Raw genomic sequence first — 22,095 nt, 5'->3', positions numbered from 1 at the left:
TGGAAATGAGCTCATTAACTAGTCAGGTGGAATTTTAGACTCTCATACTTGCCTATTAAGTGAGTTAAAATATAAAATGCATAGTTATTGTGCCATCACAAAGGGCAGGAACTGTGTATATCATAAACTGTTAAGTTTCTAAAAAATATTAATAGGTTGTCATATTTCAAAAAATGACTCATTAAGTAGTTGAAAATTACAATTTGCCCCATTTAAACGAATCTTAAATTTATTATCAGTACCAGTTTTTTAGATTTTATTTCTTAACATTTTTCAATTTTAATTAACATATTTTTTAATTATTTATGATAAAGGATGTTTTAATTTTAACGTTCTTCTGTAGGAAGACTTTACTGGTTGTATACCTCTAACTCAAAAATCCTAAATATGAAAAAGTCCAAAATCCAAAATCTTTAGAGCACTTACATGATGCTCAAAAAGTTTCAAGATTGTACTTTTGACCCAGCTATCCCAGTCCTCAGTTTATACCCAAAGGACTTAAAATCAGCATACTACAGTGATGCGGCTGCATCAATGTTCATAGCAGCTCAACTCACAATAGCTAAATTTGTGGAATCAACTGAAATGCCCTACAACTGATGACTGGATAAAGCAACAGTGGTATATATGCACGATGGAATATTACTAGGCCATAAAGAAGAATAAAAGTATAGCATTTGCCAGTAAATGGATGAAGTTGGAAAATATCATGCTAAGTGAAATAGGCCAAGCCCAAAAAACCAAAGGTCGAATGTTTTCTCTGATAAGTGAATGATGATATATAATGAGGGGGGTGGAGGGAAGAGAAGAATGAAAGAATTTTGGATGCTGTAGAGGAAAAGGGGGTGGTAGGGGGTGGGGGACAGAAAGATAGTAGAATGAAACAGTCAGTTTTACCCTATGTATATTTGTGATTACATGAATGGTGTGAATCTACATTGTGTACAACCACAGAAATGAAAAGTTGTACCCCAATTGTTTACAATGAATCAAACTGCAGTCTGTAAAAATAAAAAAAAATTTTAATTAAAAAAAAAAAAAAGCCAGCCTCAGCAAAATTGAGGCACTACGCAACTCAGTGAGACCTGTCTCTAAATAAAATACAAAATAGGGCTGGGATGTGGCTTAGTGGTCAAATGCCCCTGAGTTCAATCCCTGGCACCCTCCCCCCAAAAATTAATAATTTAATGTGTGTGTGTGTGTGTGTGTGTGTGTGTGTGTGTGTGTGTAGTACAGGGATTTAACCCAGGGGTGCTCAACCACTGAGCTACACCAAGCCCCTTTTTGTTTTATTTTGAAACAGGGTCTTGCTAAGTTGCTGAGGCTGGTCTATAACCTGCGGTGATCTTCCTACCTCAGCCTCCCAAGTTGCGGGGATTACAGGTGGGCACAGGCACTTCTGTGTATTGCATAGATTTAAATTTTTTAACAAATAATTTTTCCCATTAAAATAAAGTCTTATGATTTTAAAATAGAAAATTGAGGTTTAAACAAATATTTATAGCCCATAGGGAACAACTGGAAGCACATGATTCTTGCAGAAAAGCCCTAATATATTAAGCTTGTATTTAATCAAATCACTAGTCATGCTGATGAATAAAAGACAGTTCATAGAAATATAAAAGAAAGTTTCAGATTGTGGAATATTTCATATTTTGGGTTTTCAGAGTAGGTACGGAGAAAAAGTAAAGCTTTACATAAATATTACACAAGAACACCAGGAAAAAAAAAATCTGAAGCACCGTGGTCCCAGGCATTTTGATATGGAATGCTCAACCTGTGCTTGGTTGACGTTCTGAATGTGCTTAGTGATGTCCCTTCACTCCATTCTGATTCAGCAATGGTCTTGACCTCTCCACATAAATGAAGATTATAGTTTTATATTTTATTCTTATAGAATCCTAGTTTTACATGAAAATGGAAGACAAGAATAAGAATTTGAGGACATCTTTAACATTTTTTAATTCCAGGATTTCTTACTTTATATTGGTCCATAGTAATGACCCTTTCAAAGATCTCTTCAGAAGACTTTCTTAACTGTCCCTTTGTTTTCCACCCTGTAATTCATTTTGTTTTCCTGCTGGATATTGTATAATAGTGGCCATTGAGCCTCACTGCCTTATCACAGTGAATGGAGCAAAGATTTATAAATGTAAAACAGAGCTTTATAAATGTAAAATAAGAGCTCTCTGAGCTCAGGCCAGGAGGAGTGCTTTGTAAATGTAAAACAAGAGCTCTCTAAAGCTCAGGCCAGGAGGAGTGCTTTGCAAATGTAAAACAAGAGCTCTCTAAGCTCAGACTAAGAGGAGTGCACTGATACTAGTTATGCAAATTAGGTAACCCTAAGCTGTAAGACTAGATAAAGTACTAAGAGGAGTGCACTGATACTAATTATGCAAATTAGGCAACCCTAAGCTGTAGGACTAGATAAAGTACTAAGCTGTGTGTGGTAGATAAGATATGCCCTGTGTGAAACATATAAAAACCCCGGATTGTAACCCTGCTTGGGGCTAATACCTGCTCCGAGACCGTCTGCGCACGGTCACGGTCAGGTCATTAAGCCGGCTGGCGTGCCCCCCTGTGTGTGAGAGAGCATCATAAAATAAACCATTCGTTGGTTTGCCATCTCCGTGTGATCGTGTCCTCAATCCCGTACGTCTCGTCGTCCTCTGATTGGCAACTCAGAGAAGTCTAGCTGCCCTTCAAGACAAAGAAGCGCTGCGGTGCTGCTCGCTTCACACAGTTACCAATAATTCTAGTGTTCCAGTTTTGTTTTCTTAGCGTCTATCCCTATAGCAAACTTAAATCCCATATATCCAATTATTTCAAAGGAAATCTGCTTGTTTATGGGTAGTAACTTGCACAATTAGCTCACAGTTAATACTCTTATTAATGCTGTAATTAGGAAAGCCAAGTCCTATAGTTAGATGTTTTATTTTGAAAACCAATATAATCCCTTTATTGTTTACAACTGGTTCACATGACTGGATATTTGAATCATCTACAAACCTAAAACACACCTATGACCAGTCCCTTTACCTATTCATGAAATAAATTAGAGCCACAGATGTTAGAGCCCAGGCATTAGCATTTTTAAAGCACCTCAGTTGGTTCTACTTATACAACCAGGGTTAAAAACCCACTAGTTTAACTTAATTTTTGTACCTGCAAATGAAAGATCATTTTATTATAAACTATACATAAAAAAAATTATGTATACTATACTTTATGAGTAAGATATTCCAGAGTAATTTTGAGAATTGTACCTCTCTGGATGGATTTAGAATTAAAAAAAAAAAAAGCAACACCACTGCATGAACAAATTCTCTAAAAACCTAGCCCCAATCTACTTTAACAACATGAAATGAGTTCTGTCCTCTATTTACTAAATACAATATTGTATACATAGTGGCTGTCCCCTATTTTTATAATAAATTAAAATTCTGTTGCAGATCATTTAGTTCAGTTTCAACCTTATCACTGTCACTGCCCTTTATATACTACATTTCTGAAACCCTGAACTAGTTTCAATTCTTTCATGCCTTCTGTACTTTTGCATATGCTCTTCCATTTACACAAGACCTTTTCACATGACCTCCCAATTACTTACCTTCAATATATATTCCTTAAACAGTAAATCTGATGAGACTTATCCCTAAGTGTCCTAGGTTAAGTTAAATGGTCCTTTTATGTTCTCACTACACCTAATAAAAATTCATTGAAACAATTATCTTATTGTTTCCTAATTATTAATTGCATTGCCCCCAGTAAACTATAAATTAAAATAATCTTTAATTCTTTACTTCTAGCATAGTGGTACACATAAGTTACTAAAAACTACAAACTGAAGATTTTTTTTTTCTTTCTTTCTTTTTTTTTTTTTGGTACCAGGGATTGAACCCAGGGGCAATTAACCACTGAGCCACATCTCTAGCCCTACAAACAATATTTTTAAGTGAAGGAATTAACATATGAAACATATTTTATAATTTGGCCATACTCAAAACTGTACAGGAGGCAAGGCAAAAAACTATAATATTAAGCATTTTGAACGTATAGGCTAACCTGTATTAGTGCCAATTATACTGGCAACATTTTATAATACAAATGGTGATGACCTCTAATTTAGATGTGTTAATCTATGTCAAGCCTGACCATTATTCCTCACTCTGTTTCTCAAAATTTTCTTGCATAGCACTGAAAGTGTATTATTCAACTCTTGATATCTTTTAATCACTAATACCTTTTAATCACTAATCATTCTGCAAAAAGAAAAAAAAAGGAGGAAAAAGCATATCAACATAAACTGCTTAATCTCAAAAGAATGACAAAATAACTGTATTAATTGTCTGACCACTTTGGAAAAAAATGAAACCATAAGTAGAATCTGGCTTATACAATCAGCATAGATCCTAAGATTGTTAGGATCACTAATCAATACGAAATAATTTATGTATCATATACAGTTAAGGCATGAGTATGAACTTTATAAAGCCCAATTAAATTTTAATAATCAAAAACATACAAATTTTAGATCAAATCATAAACATTAGGTAATATCACAATACCTCTTCCAATGTCTTTGCCTTCCAAATCTTTCAATGTAAATGACCTTCCTTTTACAATAAGAATAGCATCACCTTCCCACTTTTTATGTTTTTTCTTTGAAGGTTTACACCAAACAACATTAAAATATTTAATGAGGCTATCAGATTCCTCTTCTTGTCCCATGAACTCTGTTACTTCTTTAGGAGCTAAATGAATCAAAATAAAACAAAAATAAAACCACATTATTAGAGATGACTTCAATGTTTAAGTATTAAGGTCATGCAAACAAAAAAAAAGGTACAAGAAAGTCAGATTGTATTAAATAGTATGAGAATATTTGATTATGCTCATGTTAGCATTTTAGAAACTAAAAAGTTCAAATGCCAGCTGCTAGCATTACCATGAATACAATGAAGGTAAATTTCTTATCATAGGTAAGTTTAATAAACGTAACTGCAGTAGAATGACAATAATCACTGTAAACATTTTGGAACTCTACAAAGTTATTATTTCTATGTCTATAACATGGAAAAATACCTAAATTAACAGTGACATGATAATCTGACGGAAAGTATAATACTATTATAGAGTAATACTCTGAAATAAAAACCTATATTTTTCTTTTCTTTGCTTATTGTGTAATTAACAAAAATGTATATATTTATGGTATACAACATGCTGTTTTGATATATTGTATACAATATGGAATACCTCACATTTTTTCATAGTGAAAACATTTGAAATTTACTTTAATAGTATTATTCAAGAATACAGTATTTTTTATTAACTACAAACACCATGTTTTACAATCTCTGAACTTATTCCTTCTTAACTGAAATTTGTATCTTTTCACCAACATCTTACCAATCCCCCAGCCCTACCCCATCCCTCTATTCTCCATGAATTTTATTATTATATTTTTGATTCCATATGTGAGATCATACTGAAATTGTCTTTCTGTGCTTCACTTATTTTACTCAGCAAAATGTCCTCTAGGTTCATTTATGCAGTCCCAAATGACAGGATGTTTATTTATTTAGGAGCTGGGGGTCAGCCTAAGGTCTTTGCACGTGCTAAATTCCCAGTCTATGGTTTTCCTTCTTTTGAAAGGCTGAATAGCGTTCCATTGTGTATATACCATATTTTCTTTATCCATTGATCTACTGATGGACACTTAGTTTGATTCCATATCTTGGTTACTGTGAATATTACTGAAGTGAATGTGGGAGTGCAAAATACTAATTTCTTTTTGGAAATCATTTATTATACATCTAAAAGTAGAATTGATGGATCATGTACTATGAAATATTTTTCAAATAAGAACACATGTAACAGCAAGGTAGGAATGAGACTAAACTTCATTAAAATACTATTGTCTCCCGATTAGAAAGTAATCAGTTTGAGAATTTAGTAGTACAGGATCAGGAAATAAAAAAGTGTTTTCTTACAAAAGTCTATGTTTTTCTCTCAAAAACACTTCCAGTATCACTATATGGAAACATACAGTCTAACACAGAAAATACTCCAGCATCATGAAAACTAACCTACAGAAATCAGCGGTTACAGTTGGGGTTGTAGCTCAATGGTGGAGCACTTGCCTAGTGTGTGTGAGGCACTGGGTTTGATTCTCAGCACTGCATATAAAATAAATAAAGGTTCATCATCAACTAAAATACATACGTATTTTAAAAAAAGAAAGAAACCAGTGATTGCTGCTTATGGAGTTGAGGGAACTGATTGGAAAGAAGCAGGAGAGAACTTGTTATAAGTGATAGTTACGTGGGTGTATACAATTAAGAAAAATCACCAAACTGACCATTTAAGAGCAATCTTTTTATTACATTTATTTATATTTAAATTTTATTTATTTTCAACATCTTAATTTAATATTTGATGTAAGATGATGCAGGGGGAAATTAATTATTAATGTTTCTTAAAATTATTTAAATAATGTACAAAAATTAAAGAACAAATGCCCTGGATCTATACTTCCTAGCTATTCGATCAAAGGCTCTCTAAATTGGCTGTGGTACAAGCAAAAACTAAAAAAGTTACATTTTTCTGTTGATTCCCATTTTAAAACTATTTAAATAACTTTGTTCCCATACAATATAGTTAGAATTTGAAGATCCTCTGCCCTTCACAAACCCAGGCCATCCTCTGGGGAGAGGAAATCAAGCTGGTTCCTGCCAACACCAAATTTAGCTCCCAGGTAAATCCACAGGGCCTCATCCACTGTCAGAGGAAGCACCACTCAACCCACTGGTCTTTATCCTTATGCAATCAGGATCACTTCCAGGCACAGTCCCCTGGTTTTAAACCTTTCTTGGCAAGTCACACACCAGCTTCTCAAGTTCCAGAGGAAATCTCTGAAAGGTTTCAGAGACCCTCTTCCCCATTTACTTGGAGATGGAAGGGCCACTCCTCCTCCCTCTGCCATATCTCAATTTTAAAATGACACAAAAAATTAAAACAGAAAATAGTGGTATAATAGACTGAAGGCACAAATGTATAATTTTCTAAATAATGGTGTCTTTTAATATTCTGAAGCAAAATTACTATACTATAGCATGTTAATTCAAACTATACTTGACAAAACTTCCCGTTTGACCTTATGTCCTTTCTTTTCCCCTTGGCAGTTACAGATCAGACACAAAATACCAACAAGCCTGTCATGAGAAATACAGACCCTCATACTGAATCCTAGCTCCTGCTTCTCACCTAACTTGTGTACACTATATTTTCAATGACTAGGCAAAAGTTAGTCTAGCTGAAGATGACAAAATCTAATTGCCACATTACCAAAGGGTCTTTTACTATGACTTCTACCTAATACACACCTAATCCAAGGAAGCCATCAAAACAATACAATTTAACAAAAACCAAATAAATTTTAACTTTTTAAAATGTATCATTTATTTAAATGAGAAAAAGGAAATATCCTAATACAAGGAATAAGAATGATCACTTCTATTCAACACTGTCCTAGTCATTGCATTATGACCATTAAAACTTCAAAAGCAAGGGCTGGGGATATAGCTCAGTCGGCAGAGTGCCTGCCTCACAAGCACAAGGCCCTGGGTTCAATCCCCAGCACCGCAAAAAAAAAAAAAAAAAAAAAAAACTTCAAAAGCAAAAGAATAACAAGGAAGAAATAAAACTGTACCTATCTGCAGATAACATGACTGTTTTCAAAGACAAGAACACATGTAACAGCAAGGTATGAATGAGACTAAACGTCATTAAATATTATTGTCTCCTGATTAGAAAGTACTAGGACCATGAAATAAAAAAATTTTTCTTACAAAAGTCTATGTTCGTGCTCGCTTCGGCAGCACATATACTAAAAATTGGAACGATACAGAGAAGATTAGCATGGCCCCTGCGCAAGGATGACACGCAAATTCGTGAAGCGTTCCATATTTTTAAAAGCTTTCTCTCAGCAAAGGAAACTATCAGCAATGCAAAGAAAGAGCCTACAGAGTGGGAGAAAATCTTTGCCAATCATACTTCAGATAGAGCGCTAATCTCCAGAATCTATAAAGAACTCAAAAAACTCTACACCAAGAATGTAAATAATCCAATCGACAAATGGGCTAACGAAATGAATAGACACTTCACAGAAGAAGATATACAAGCAATCAACAAACATATGGAAAAATGTTCAACATCTCTAGTAATAAGAGAAATGCAAATCAAAACCACCCTAAGATTCCATCTCACCCCAATTAGAATGGCAATTATCAAGAATACAACCAACAACAGGTGTTGGCGAGGATGTGGGGAGAAAGGTACACTCTTACATTGCTGGTGGGGCTGCAAATTAGTGCAGCCACTCTGGAAAGCAGTGTGGAGATTCCTTAGAAAACTTGGAATGGAAACACCATTTGACCCAGCTATCCCACTCCTTGGCCTATACCCAAAGGACTTAAAATCAGCATATTACAGAGATACAGCCACATCAATGTTCATAGCTGCTCAGTTCACAATAGCCAGATTGTGGAACCAACCTAGATGTCCTTCAATTGATGAATGGATAAAGAAAATGTGGTATATATATACAATGGAATATTACTCAGCCATAAAGAACGATAAAATTATGGCATTTGCAGGCAAATGGATGAAACTGGAGAATATCATGCTAAGTGAGATAAGCCAATCTCAAAAAACCAAAGGAAGAATGATATCGCTAATAAGTGGATGATGACACATAATGGGGGGTGGGAAGGGTTAGTGTTGGGGTTGGAGTTGGGTTTAGGGAGGGGGGCAGGAATGGAGGAAGGAAGGACTGTATAGATGGAGGGGAAGGGTTGGAGGGGAGGGGGGAAGGGGAAAAAATGGCAGAATGAATCAAACAACATTACCCTATGTAGATTTATGATTACACAAATGGTATGCCTTTACGCCATGTACAGACAGAGAAACAACATGTATCCCATTTGTTTACAATTTTATAATAAAAAAAAAAAAGTCTATGTTCTAAAAACTGACTAGATCTTATAAAACAAATTTAGCAGGATCACAAGATGTAAGGTTCATTGGCAAAAATAAATTGTTCCCAACTAGCAAGAAATCAGAAAATGAAATTTTAAAATTTCCATTCCCAATAACTCTAAAAACAGAAAACTCACACATGAATACTTAAAAAATAAAAAGTATCCAAGTCTTCTATGGAAAAAAATTAACGAGCTTTTCTGAAAAAAATTAACAAGTCAAAAAATATAAGGGAAGTGAGAGGAAGGGAGTATGAAGCATAGTGGAACATAGGGAATGATGACAGACATCATGACCCTATGTACATGTATGATTAGACGAATGGTATGAATCTACATAGTGTACAACCATAGAAACAAAAAGATGTACCCCATTTGTGTACAATGAATCAAACGCAGTCTTAAAAATAAAAAAAATTAAATATATATATGTAAAATAACAAATCAAAATCTAAATTAAAAAAGCATCTACTTTATGCATTGTAACATTCAATTTGGTTAATATGACAATTTTCATCTTGACCTGGTGGTGTACAACTATAATCCCAGATACTCAGGAGACTCGGGCAGGAAAATCACAAGTTTGAGGTAAACCTCAACAACTCAGCAAGACTCTGTCTCAAAATAAAATATAAAAAGGACTGGGAAGTATAGCTCAATGGTGAAATTCTCTGGTTTCAATCCCCAGTATCCTTCCCCCGCCTCCGAAATAAAAGAGCAATTTTCTCCAAAATGGTAGATACACGTCAACACAATACCAATCAAAATCCCAGGATACTTTTGATAGAAATTAATTAAGTTACCTTGAAAATCCATATGGAAATGCAAAGAATCTAATACTCAAAACTACTTTATTTATTTGTTATTCTGTGGTCCTGAGGACTGAATTCAAGGTCTCACATATGCTAGGCAAACACTCTACCATTGTGCTACATTTCCAGCTGCCAAAGCAATTTTTTAAAAGAACGAAAGTTGGAAGTTTACTAAAATGCTACAAGAATCAAAATAGTTTGGTATTGGCCAAAAAAATTGAACATAGTTCAATGCAATGAAAGAGTAGTCAGAAAGACTCAGACGTCTAGTCATGTATCTCCAATAAAAATGGTGAAACAAACTCAATGGAGAAAAGAAGAAAGTCTTTTCAACAAATGTTGATAGAATAACTGGATATCAATTTGGAAAAAATAAGTCAACCATTAAGCCTCAAAATTGAACTTAAAATGAATCATAAACCTAAATGTAAAATCTAAAATGAAAAACTGCTAACAGGAAACAGGAGAAAATATTTCCAATGCTGGGGTAGGCACATGTTTTTTAGAACACAACAATATGAAATAAAACCTGTAAATTGAATTTTATCAGAATTTAAAACTTTTGCTTTTTGAAAGCAAATTTTTCTCCAAAAAAGGTTGTATCAATGATATTCCCACCAAGAGTGCCTACTTCACTACACATACATCAGCACAATATATCATCTTTACCAACTTTTTTCTATTTTTTAATATTTCATACAGTAAAACTTTTTTATATAGTTCTACAAATTTTATATATGAATCTCTCTACATAGATTCATGTAACTGCCATGCAGTAAAACTTGTTTTTTCTTGATGTAGTTCTACAAATTTTATATATGAATCTTTCTACACAGATTCCTGTAACTGCCATGATCAAGAAATAATTACTTCCACCACCCCATAAGACTCTTCCATGCTACATGCTCACCCTACCCACCAACCCAGCAATTACTGAGCTGTTTTCCATAAATATAGCTTTAGTTTTCCGAGAATATACAATATATGGAATAATCCAGTATACAAACTTTCAAGATTGGTTTCTCCTACCTGATATGTTTTTAAGATAAGCAACAGCTTATTTTTGTAGTACCAGGGATTAAACCCAGGGTTGCTCTACTACTGAGCTACATATCCAGCCCTTTTTATGTTGACAGAATCTCCCTAAGTTGTGCAGCCTGGCCTAGAACTTGTAATCCAATGACCCCAGTCTCCCAAATAGCTGCAATCACAGGTATGTGCCAGCACACCCAGTTGCTCTTTATTATTATATGGAATACTGAACAACGATTGAGCTGTTTCCAGCTTTTGACTATCAATAAGCTTCTATGACCATTTTGTGTGAACATTCATGTTAACCAATTTAGTTGGTAGAAATAGTATCTTCTTAATATTGTCATTTGAATTTGATTACTGGTGATAAGACATTTTTAGATATATCTTAATTTCCTCTCTGTTTGACTCCCCTAAGTCACATTAAACTTAAAGGATATAACTAAGGGGAAAAAAAGAAAAAAGATTCTCATTTCCTCTACCAAGACCAGTCTGAGTTTGGTTTAGGGAACAATTACGTTGTGGGGGTGGAGAAAATTTAGTTGGGCTGGGGTTATATTATTTTCTTTCTTTTTCTATTTTCCTCCTCTTTCTTTCTTTCTTTCTTTTTTTTTTTTTTTTTTTTTTTGGTAGATTTGGAACAGTGACAATAAATGAGTCCATTTAAAGTGAAAAAGAATTCTCATTTCTTTTCATTTTTAAACTGACCAGAAAACACCTAACATTCATTTAAGTCAACATGTTGTCCAAAATGTATAGTCTAAAACCCAGACTCTCAACCAGTACTTTCAAAATTTCCCTTAAATTTTTAAGTAGAAAATAGGCATAAAGAATACAAATAAGAAATTTGATCAAAATTAGAAAAAATACAAATCTATTACATTTTATTATGTAAAATGCTTTTAAAAAACACTTAAAACATTGTGTTGATTGTGCTAAAACAATCAAGAATCCATTTAATGTCTTACATAACAGGAGATACTAAGATATTGAGCAACTGTAAAACTTTAAATAAACACATGTCATTTAAACAGACTGTCCTATTTTTCTCATTGTTCCTCCACAAAAGAAAGAAGGAGGGGTAGAGAGAGAAGATTTTGGCAACATGTAATATTTAGTAAATTAAAAGGTGCCAGGATGAAATAAGCCCACTCACTTATTAGAAATATAAGGATTATACTGTATTCTAAATCAATGAATATTCAATGTGTAAAATTTTAGTAAAAAATTTTTTTAGTAAAAAAGTCAAACAAAACTTGATTTTTTTTAATAAAATAAGTAGTGAAGGAGGAATTAGTGTATTGTTCTAGGGGCAATAAATAGTTCTTAACAAGGTCACTCTTTGGCTTCATACTTGATTAACTCCTTTTTCCACAGTAAATCATTGAAAAGGTCATTGCATGGAAAAATACATGATGTTTCAGGGAGAAATGAGAATACACCACATAAAGAGAAGTTTTAACAACAGAAAAAGTTGTCTACTTCCATTGTTTCTACTTCAAGTATCCAAACACCCCAGTCATTACCTCTATTCAATTTCCCACTCTCCAACTACTCCAATCTAACTTATAGTATCATCCTCTCCCCAGAACTGCAAATGTCAAGGGTCACTTAGGAGTTATCAATAGATCCAGGTTATTTTTTATTCCTATATAAAGTTCTCAAAAGCATTGGGCGGTGCTTATTACTTCCTTCTTGAAATATGAACTCTATTTTTGGAGCTCTTGAACACCCTTAAAATTTTCCTCTTTGTTGGCTGCTGCTCATAGACATCTTTTGTCAATTCATACTTCTTTATCTAAGCTTTCTACTGGAGTTCTTAAGAACTTAGTACTAGTCCTTCTTCTACTCTCATGCATACCTTAAATTAGCTCTTCCATCCCCATGGCTTCGATATTCTCCATGTACTAACAACTTTTTTTGTCTCTAACCCAGACCACAACTCTAGATTTGTGTATCTGTATACCCAATTGTCTCCACCATGTCCACATGGATGTCTAACCAATATCTCATATTATTTGTGTCCATTCATCTTCTCTCCAAAAACTACAGCTCCTTCAGTTTCCTGTCCTATCCTTGTTCAAGTTGGAAAATTGGAAATCATCCTTAATACTTTCCACTTTCTCAGTCCCACAGCTAATCAACCACATAATCCAGACAATTTGACCCTCTACATAGTTCTCAAAGTTATGTACTATTTGCCTTCTCTGTTGCCTCCACTTATTTCAAAAAAATCTCACAAAGATTTCTGAACTATTACAGGAATTTCCCTACAGATCTATTGAGTTCTTTTTATTCCACTGTTTCTTAAAACCATACTCTACATTTATTAGTTATTTTTAAATATAAATCTGAACATGTATCCCTCTTGCTTAAAATTCATAGTTCTCAAGGAACTGTCAAAGGGTCTTTTACTTGTCTTCCTCTAACACACTTAACTAAATTTGTACTCACTCTTCTGTATAAATTTCCCTGTTTAACAGATTAAATCAAGTCGCCCTATTATTTCACCATTATTTCAACAATTAATTATATAACAAATTACTTAGAATCAGCCTTCCCCACTGTACTTCAAATCCTGAGATGAGTGGTGTGTTTTGACTTTGTTCTTCAACATATTCACAGACAATAGGTATCCTTCAAAACTGCCATTTTGACTGTAGATACATTTTGACTTCATGTTTTTGAAAATATTTAATAAAGATGGAATTATCTCAAAATCAGTTTTCATCTGGAAAATAGCTTTAGAAAATAAATCATTTGTTTTCACTTTGAAGTCTGGTTCCTTCAGATCAATTATTTCCCAAGTAAACTTTATAAGAAAGAGTCATTAGCCACTTCTTTTTTAAAAAACATTTTTAACTGTAGATGGACATAAAACTTTATTTTTATTTATTTTTATGTGGTGCTGAGGATTGAACTCAGTGCCTCACACATGCTAGGCGAGCACTCTACCACTGAGCCACAACCCCAGCCCCTCATCAGTCACTTCTTTCTGTATCATATCTTACTGATTACAGCTTTTACCAACAGGAGTTTTTTATAACCACAATTTCTAACAAAAGTAATTTGCTCATTTTGTATAACTAAATTTAATCAAGATTGTATAATTCACCAATTTTTAGTCAAAATATATTGGCCAGTTTTCAGATAAATTGTCAATATGTTCTTTTTGTTGTTTTACCAAGCATGATCTCCCAGAGAACGTTTGAATGATTTTAGTGATAACAAAAAAGATGGAATGATTTGACTAGTTTTTGAACTCTACAAAATTTTGTGTTGTGCAATTTTAACCAATTTTAATTAGTTCTTACATAATACTACCAGCTGTAGTTACTATGAATCAAATAAAGCACTGACAATACCTTTCTGCTTTTTAAAAATGTGGTCTTCTGCTTTTTATTAGGTTATCTAAGAGAAAAACCTAATTTCCTTTAAATAGTCCAAGATTGCCCTAAGGCAGGGTAAAAACAATGTCTTAGCAAAATGGCTAGGAAAAACATCCTAGATCAAATATTGTTGTATTTTCACTGTCTAAATGAATTATTGTTATATCCAAGAACACCCCAATACCACCACTAGCAAGAAAAAAAAAAAAAGCTGAACTAAACAAAAGATAATAATTAAATTCTGGGAACTCAGAAATAATTCATAATTAACTTTGAAATAGCCTTAGACTCTTCAGCTTTAATATACTCTTTCAGAGCAAAGGAACAGCACAAACCATGGCGCCAGACTGCATGTGTATGAATCTTAGATTCTACCACTTAATAGTTAGGTGGCCCTGAAAAGTACTTATTAAACCCTTTGTGACAGTTTATGAATATATAAAATGAAAGTAATATTAATACCTATCTTACAAACTGATCATGAACATTAGAGATGTAAAATGCTTAGAACCGTACTTGTCACATAGAAAATTTTCCCTAAATGTTTACTACTGTCATCATCATTTTACCCTTGCCCTGTTCCCATCAGTCCCATTTAAAATACTATTTAGGTGCCGGGCATGGTGGTGCATGCCTGTAATACCAGCTACTGGGGAAGCTGAGGCAGAAGAATCACAAGTTCTAGGCCAGTCTTGGCAACTTAGCAGGACCCTGTTCCAAATGAAAAGAAAAAAGGGCTAGGAATGTAGCTCAGTGACAGAACACCCTGGGTTCAACCCTCAATACTGTTTAAAAAAAAAAAAAAAAAAAAAAAAATTCATCTACTAGGGCAGGTAAGAGAGGTTAACTCCAAAAAGTACAATGAAGATCATTGAGAACATGGGATGGTGGAACATCACAACCTCCTAAATTTAGACTACTTGTACAATAGAAAACACTGACTTAACCACTCTAAAAATTCCAATCTAACAATAATTTTATTTCTAAACTGTTTCTGATCAAAGTCCCCCTTGATCCTGTAATGTACTTCCCAAATCAGTAGGTCTGCATGAACATATCACATGAAGGTCTATCAGGAAGTTTCATAAGGTAAGGATGTTTGGAACCATGCTTTGCAGAAGATGTCATTTACTATTAAGAGTGGGAATTAACATCTTAATGAGTGATTCCTAAGTATAGGATGACTTAATTATACATCCCACAACTGCAAGTATTTAATATTATAAACCCAAAAGTTGTTTTCAGGCTGGGGTTGTGGCTCAGTGGCAGAGAGCTTGTCTACCACGTGCGAGGTACTGGGTTTGATTCTCAGCACTGCATATAAATAAATAAAATAAAGGTCCATTGCCAACTAAAATTAAAAAAAAAATTTAATGTTGTCTTCAATGGTACAAATAAAATTTAAAATATCTCATATAATAAAGAATGCAAATAGTCTTGCAAATTGTTTTTGAGTTTCAAAATTACCAAATCTCTTAAACTTTTAACATACATTAACATATAACTGCAATATAAATTTAAGACAAAGTTTTATTACACCAAAAAACATATAAACATTAATATACAAATCCCTTCAAACAGATAATCAGCCATAGTTTTCTTTACCCAATAAAAGAAAGTGAATGTCAACTAAGTACAAATAACATTATGTGTAAAATAAACTTAGAAGATACTTCTTTGCATTAAAGATCATTTTCTGAATACACTTTTTGAGGATGACAAAGACTACACAGTTCATCATATTTCAATACCTCACATCAGAGAATATATGCAGTAAGTACAAAAATGAAAAAAAATCTAGGTATCTAAATTATCTGCTTGACATTTTTAATTCATTTAAATATCAGATAAGTTATTCATCGATTTCAGTTATGACATTCCAGTTATTGAACATGCAAAGCTTTATTTAAAAAAAAAAAACTCATATACTGTTGATTGAAGTATAAAATAGTACAATCACTTTGGGGAAAAGGTCTGGCAGTTTCTTAAAGGTCAAATGTAAAATTTCCTAATCAAGCATTATGTCCACAAAAATTTGTAGAAGGATATTCATAAAATATTTATACATAAGAGCCAAATTCTGGAAATTTCCCAGAAGTCCATCAAAAGAAAATGGATTAAACTGATACATCTATACAATGAAATACTATACAGCAATAAAAAGCAATGAACTACTAATTCAATATATGAAATTGGGTGAATATTAAAAACACTAAGTTAACCTAAGTAAACACTAAGTTAAAAAAGAAGAAAATATGCATACTGCCTGGTTCCATGAAGTTCTAGAACAGGAAAAACCTAAGCAAGATTTTTAAACAATTAGAACAATGGTTGCCTAAGGTGCCAGGAGATTAATTAGGAAGAGACAGGAGGAACTTTCTGATGATAACATTCTATATCTTTTGTGTGTATGCCTGGTACTGGGGGTTGAACCCAGGGCCTCAACCAAACTAGGCTACCACAGAGCTAACATTGTAAATTCTTTCCCACTATGTGGAATGATTCATCTTAAATCAGCAGGGTTCAGGCTAACCCAGACTCCTCCAAATCCACCTTTCTTTTCCTCCAATTCTTATACCATTTTAAATCCTCACTGGGGTTTGAGCAATACAAATGTAGGTATTTTCCAAAACTTATCAAATTGTACATTTAAGGTTTGTGTTTTACCTAAAAACTACACAAATATTTATTTGTATGTAAATAAATATCAAACTCAGTAATGTTGAAACAATTAGGGGTAAACTATTCTAATTCTGCAACATGTTTTAAAATGTTTTTCTTGAGGCTGGTCCCAATGTAGATGGTGAAAAGGAATTAGTTTCAGAGGTTCTTTTGAGGGTAGGGCCAACAGAATGAGCTAATGGACTGGGTGTGGAGTTAGGGAAATACAATAATAAAGAATGGCTCCTAAATTTTTGGCTTAAACACCAGGTAGTACAATATACTGAGACCAGAGGAATAACAAGGCGTAATAAGGATTACCTTTCTTTCCCATCCTAGGAAAGTTATCTGTCCTTGAGCACACACCCACCACAGGAATAAGGGATGTCTCCAGAAGATCTAAGACACAGACTCTGGGAAGGAGTACTCTGTGTTTCTCCTTTCCTAGCAAAGCAATATAACTTTATTTTATTTAAAGATAGGGTCTCACTGAGTTGCTTAGCAGCCTCGCTTTTGCTGAGGCTGGTTTTGACAGGTGTGCACCACCACACCTGGCTCAGTGTTTTTCTTAAAAAAAAAAGTATAGATAAATATTCAATAAAGCAAATATAGTAAAACATTAATTGATATTTTTAATTCATTGAAATATTAGAACTTATTCAATTTCAATTCTGACATTCTGATTATTGAACATGTAAAGCTTTATTTTAAAAATGAAAACATGCTATTGATTGAATTGTAAAATGGTATAATCATTTTGGGAACAGGTTTGGCAATTTCTTAAAAGTCAAATGTATGGGCTGGGATTGTGGCTCAGTGGTAGAATGTTTGCCTAGCATGCGAGGTCCTGGGTTCGATCCTCAGCACCACATAAAAATAAAAAAATAAAGATATTGTGTCCACCTATAACTACAAAATACATATAAAAACTTTTTAAAAAAGTCAAATGTATAAGTTCTCTAATCAAGCATTATGTTTGTTATTTCCAGAACCCCAGAGTGCTGGGGACTCGAACCTGGGCCTCCAGCATGAGAGGCTGGCACTCTACAAGATGTGCTATATGGCCTGCTCTAATCAAGCATTATGTCAAGCAAAATCTAAGTGGTAGGCATATGAATATTTATTATGAAATTCTTTCAACTTTTTCTTGTATGCTTGATGGGTTTCTTAATAAAAATGTTGGGGTTTATAAAAACCTTTGTGAATTCCATACTTGTTTTTTTTTTGGTAGTGCTGAGGATTGAACCCAGGGGTGCTCTACCACTGTGGTACATCCCAAGCCCCAACCCCTGTTTAATTTTGATTTTGAGACAAGATCTTGCTAACTTGTCCAGGCTGGCCTCAAACTTACAATCCTCCTGCCTCAACCTGTGCATCACCACACCCAGCACCACACATATTTTTGAAACACAAAAGATCAGTAAAGTGTAATACTAATACGTCCATTTTTTTTTTAATTGCCTGGGTTGACTTGATTGGTATTTTTGTGTTCACTCATTTATTTTGCTTTCCACTATTTACAAAGCTATTGAAAACTTAATTTCAAATCATAAATACTAGTTTTAATCAATTTAAAAGATATATAAAAAATTAAATCTCAAAATTGTATACAAAGATTTAGTATGATTCTGTTAATGTTTCAGTAGAATTTACTCTTGTATTTAAGTATGCAACAATATTTCATTTAATTCTTATTTACAATCAAATTCACTATCAATTTTTTTTTAAGAATTTAACCTCTATTTTTATTTGTTTTTATGTAGTGCTAAGGATCTAAACCAGAGCCTCACCCGTGCTAGGCAGGCCCTCTGCCACTGAGCTACAACCCCAGCCCTCACTATCAAATTTTGATTTTGAGAATTTATGGGTCTTGACATTTGAAAAAAATATAATATTTAGACAGGTACATTTGGTATTATACAATCATCTAAACAAATTTATTTCAATTATGCCTCATCAAAAAATTTCATCTCTATTGTATTGAATTCTTTGTCCTATGGCAATAAAAAAATATACAAATCAATATAATGTTACTACTCATAATTAAAAGAATAAGTATTAATAAATGATTTGTTTAACCACCATCATCAATGGTATATATTAAATACAATTTATTGCACTCTAAGATATTTAAATAGGTCTTTAAAATTTGATATTGTTCTAAAAGAAGCACATGGAAAATAATTCATATTTTAAACATTTTCACATAAATAAAGATGGAAAAGGGAAGATCGACTCTTTCAAAAATGAAATAATAAAAGCTGTCTCATTACATGAAAAGAATTTTAATATTCCAAGAAACCTGACATGTTAGAAATGAGAAAATTAAACTTTTCTCAGGATACCATTATAAATCATACATAGTTTAGAAAAACCGTAAGTTGTAATAAAAATAACATCTCCATTTAAGCTCATATGGATAAAAGGAAGACAGGAAGTTGGCAAAAATAACTTATCCGCTACCTAGATTAATACATTAAATGAAAAAACCTTTCAATTTATTTTTCAAATTTAAAATACTTCTACAGAATCAAATCTAAAATCAAATAAAATCACTCATCAATATTTTCCCAGTGCTACATTTTATAGATAAAGCTCCATACGCACGATGTCTAGAAGCTTCAATGTATACTTCACTGGCACTAGCAGAATTTCTTTCTCCTTTTAGTGATATTGTCCTCAATAAAAACTGCTAATGGAAATTGGTAAGTAGTCCCCAAACTCAAAATATTTCGATATCAAAAAGAAAAAAAAGGCGGGGAAGGTGTTTACCTCAGAATTTCCCTAAGATATTTTGAAGGATAATAAACAGCCTCCAAAAAAAAGGTTCAGTGGTCAAACGAGCAATTTTCTTTATTTAGGAATTCTTATAAACTGCACTATGGTAATCATGTTTGCAGAAAGGAAGTGGTTAGAGAATAGAGAATTACATACATTTAAACTTTTGCAAATCAAAATCAAACAAGATAGACTCAGAAAAAATTGCTTCAGTACACTTAATACAATGAACGTAATTCTGGTGTTTAAAAATACATGAAAATAAAGTTTCTTAATCTGCACAGTCCTAAATGCTAGGGAACTGTGTCACCTGAAACAACCAAACTTGAATGATTCTGGAGAAAAATACAATTATACCAGATTATGCCATCTGATGGGCAGTAAAGGAATTTTCAAAGGCAATATACATACATACCATTTTGTATATACATGAATTTTTTTTTTTACCTTCCACAATGACTTTAGAACCAAACTACCAAAAGATATATGTTGTACTTTTATGAACAGAGAAATATTCTAAAAACATCTCACAGAATTAACATTCCACAAAACACATTTTGGAAAACTGATTTTGTTATATAAAGTCAATACTCAAATTGAACATTCATTATCAATTTCAAGTGGTAGCATGCTGAAATCATCATATGATTAAATTTCATAAAACAATCTCTATTCTAATTTCAAAAAGTAAAGGTGTCTACTGTAAAGAAGTATTTACTAGAATTATATTATAAAAATATTACCTCAAATTAGAAAACTCATGACACTCAAAGGAAAGTCATAGTACAGATTAAAGAAAGATAAAATTATCAAAAGGATATGATATATATATGCATTTCTATAATAAAAAACTTAATTCTAATAGAAGATATAAAAAGCTTTTTTAATTCAACCAATTAAGTAACCAACAAGCTAAAATAGTACCCATAGAGTTTTGTTTGTTTTTGTAGCCATAATCTAAATTTCCAATTAAATATTCTCTCACTACAATGCCTACTCCTAAATGTTACTATACTCTTCCTAAATCACAGCTCTAATCATATTGTCTCCATAATCAAACATTTGCCAGTTAAGTCTGACTCCTTAAAAATAACATTTAACATAATCCATTATCTGGCATCAACCAACATCCAAATTGATAACCCTTCACTCACTTCAACTTTTGTGCTTTTTCACAAAAATTTTTGAGTATCTAACATGACGTAGGCACCATGCTAGATTGTAAAATACTCTATTTCAAGCCACGTACAATGGGGCACCTCAACTCAGGAAGCTGAGATAGGAGGATTGCAAGTTCCACATTATCCTTGGGCTACTTAGTAAGATCCTGTCTCAAAATAAAAACTAAAAAGGGGTGGAGATACAGCTCAGTAGTAGAGCACTCCTGGATTTAATCCCCAATATTGTTTAAAAAAAAAAAAAAAAACTCTTATTTCATGACTCTCAAAGTTTAACCCGCATCAGAATCCATAGAGGGCACATTACAAAAGACCGCAGGACCCCCATCTTCAGAGTTTCTGATTCAACTGGAATTTCTAAAATGTTTTCAAGTGATGCTGATGTTACAAAGCCCCACACTTGGAGAATGATAGCTCTACTCCAAAAGTCACAAACTGGAAGTTCCATGGTTGAATGAAGCTCACTCACATGTCTGTATGGTATCTTAAAAACATTTTGAATTATTTGTGAATGTTTTAAAATTGAAAAATATTATATAAATGGCAGGTTTCTGGTTTACTCCTGCATGTAAAATTCTACTCAAGCTAAACAAAAAGCTACCTCCAAAGACAAGTCCTGGTTACCACAGTATGAATTGGCTCTCTATAATCTCACTTAAAATCACTGGCTTAGCACTCCATTTGTGCTTGCACACCCTGATCTACTTTTTCCCACTCTCCATTGCTTTTTTCAAGTGCTCACTCTGACTTCAAACATACTTTCTCTCTGTATTGCTGAAACTTTAGCTACCCATTCTCAAGCTTGGTTTAAAATTCTTCCTCAACAAAATCCCACCAAAATAGATATTCTTAAGTAAAACACATAATAAAAATTTAACAGAATTTAGTATGTTTTTTAAAAATCAACGTTTTATTTCCACAAATATTAAAATAGCAATGTTTATCCAAAACAAGGCTATCTCGTTAAATTATAAACATTTTTTCCTACTTTCAAAGTAAAATTTTCATTTTTTTATTCTGATTTTACTGTTAAAGAAACCTATTTCAGAACAATAAATTTAAAATGAAACAGAATATAACTTTACACAGTCAAAATACAACTTCAGTATGATATCTGATCTCGATTTACAGAACAAAAAAGAGAAAGGGTATGGGATAATATGATTCCCTTGGTTTTATGACCTAATAATTGTTAACAGTAATT

General features: G+C 33.0%; 1 protein-coding gene and 1 non-coding gene across 6 annotated transcripts in view; one reads left to right on the top strand and one right to left on the bottom strand.

Annotated features, from left to right (window-relative positions):
• Nucleotides 1–22,095, bottom strand: part of Rad54b (RAD54 homolog B) — a 107,413-nt gene that overhangs the window by 32,416 nt on the left and 52,902 nt on the right. For 4 of the 5 annotated variants that reach the window (XM_047529190.1, XM_047529207.1, XM_047529217.1 and 1 more), the window contains one exon: nt 4,569–4,754. In XM_047529190.1, the coding sequence (XP_047385146.1) occupies nt 4,569–4,754 (186 nt within the window). Of the gene's footprint in view, nt 1–4,568; nt 4,755–17,256; nt 17,354–22,095 lie in introns of those variants that run through there. The other variant, XM_047529199.1, reaches the window with a different exon arrangement.
• LOC124969032 (U6 spliceosomal RNA) lies at nt 7,868–7,975 on the top strand. Its single transcript, XR_007105913.1, has one exon. It is a non-coding gene; the product is annotated as a U6 spliceosomal RNA (small nuclear RNA).

This window comes from Sciurus carolinensis, chromosome 1 (genome assembly GCF_902686445.1).
Source record: "Sciurus carolinensis chromosome 1, mSciCar1.2, whole genome shotgun sequence".
Taxonomy (NCBI): Eukaryota; Metazoa; Chordata; class Mammalia; order Rodentia; family Sciuridae; genus Sciurus; species Sciurus carolinensis.
This window is presented reverse-complemented; position numbering and strand designations above follow the sequence as displayed.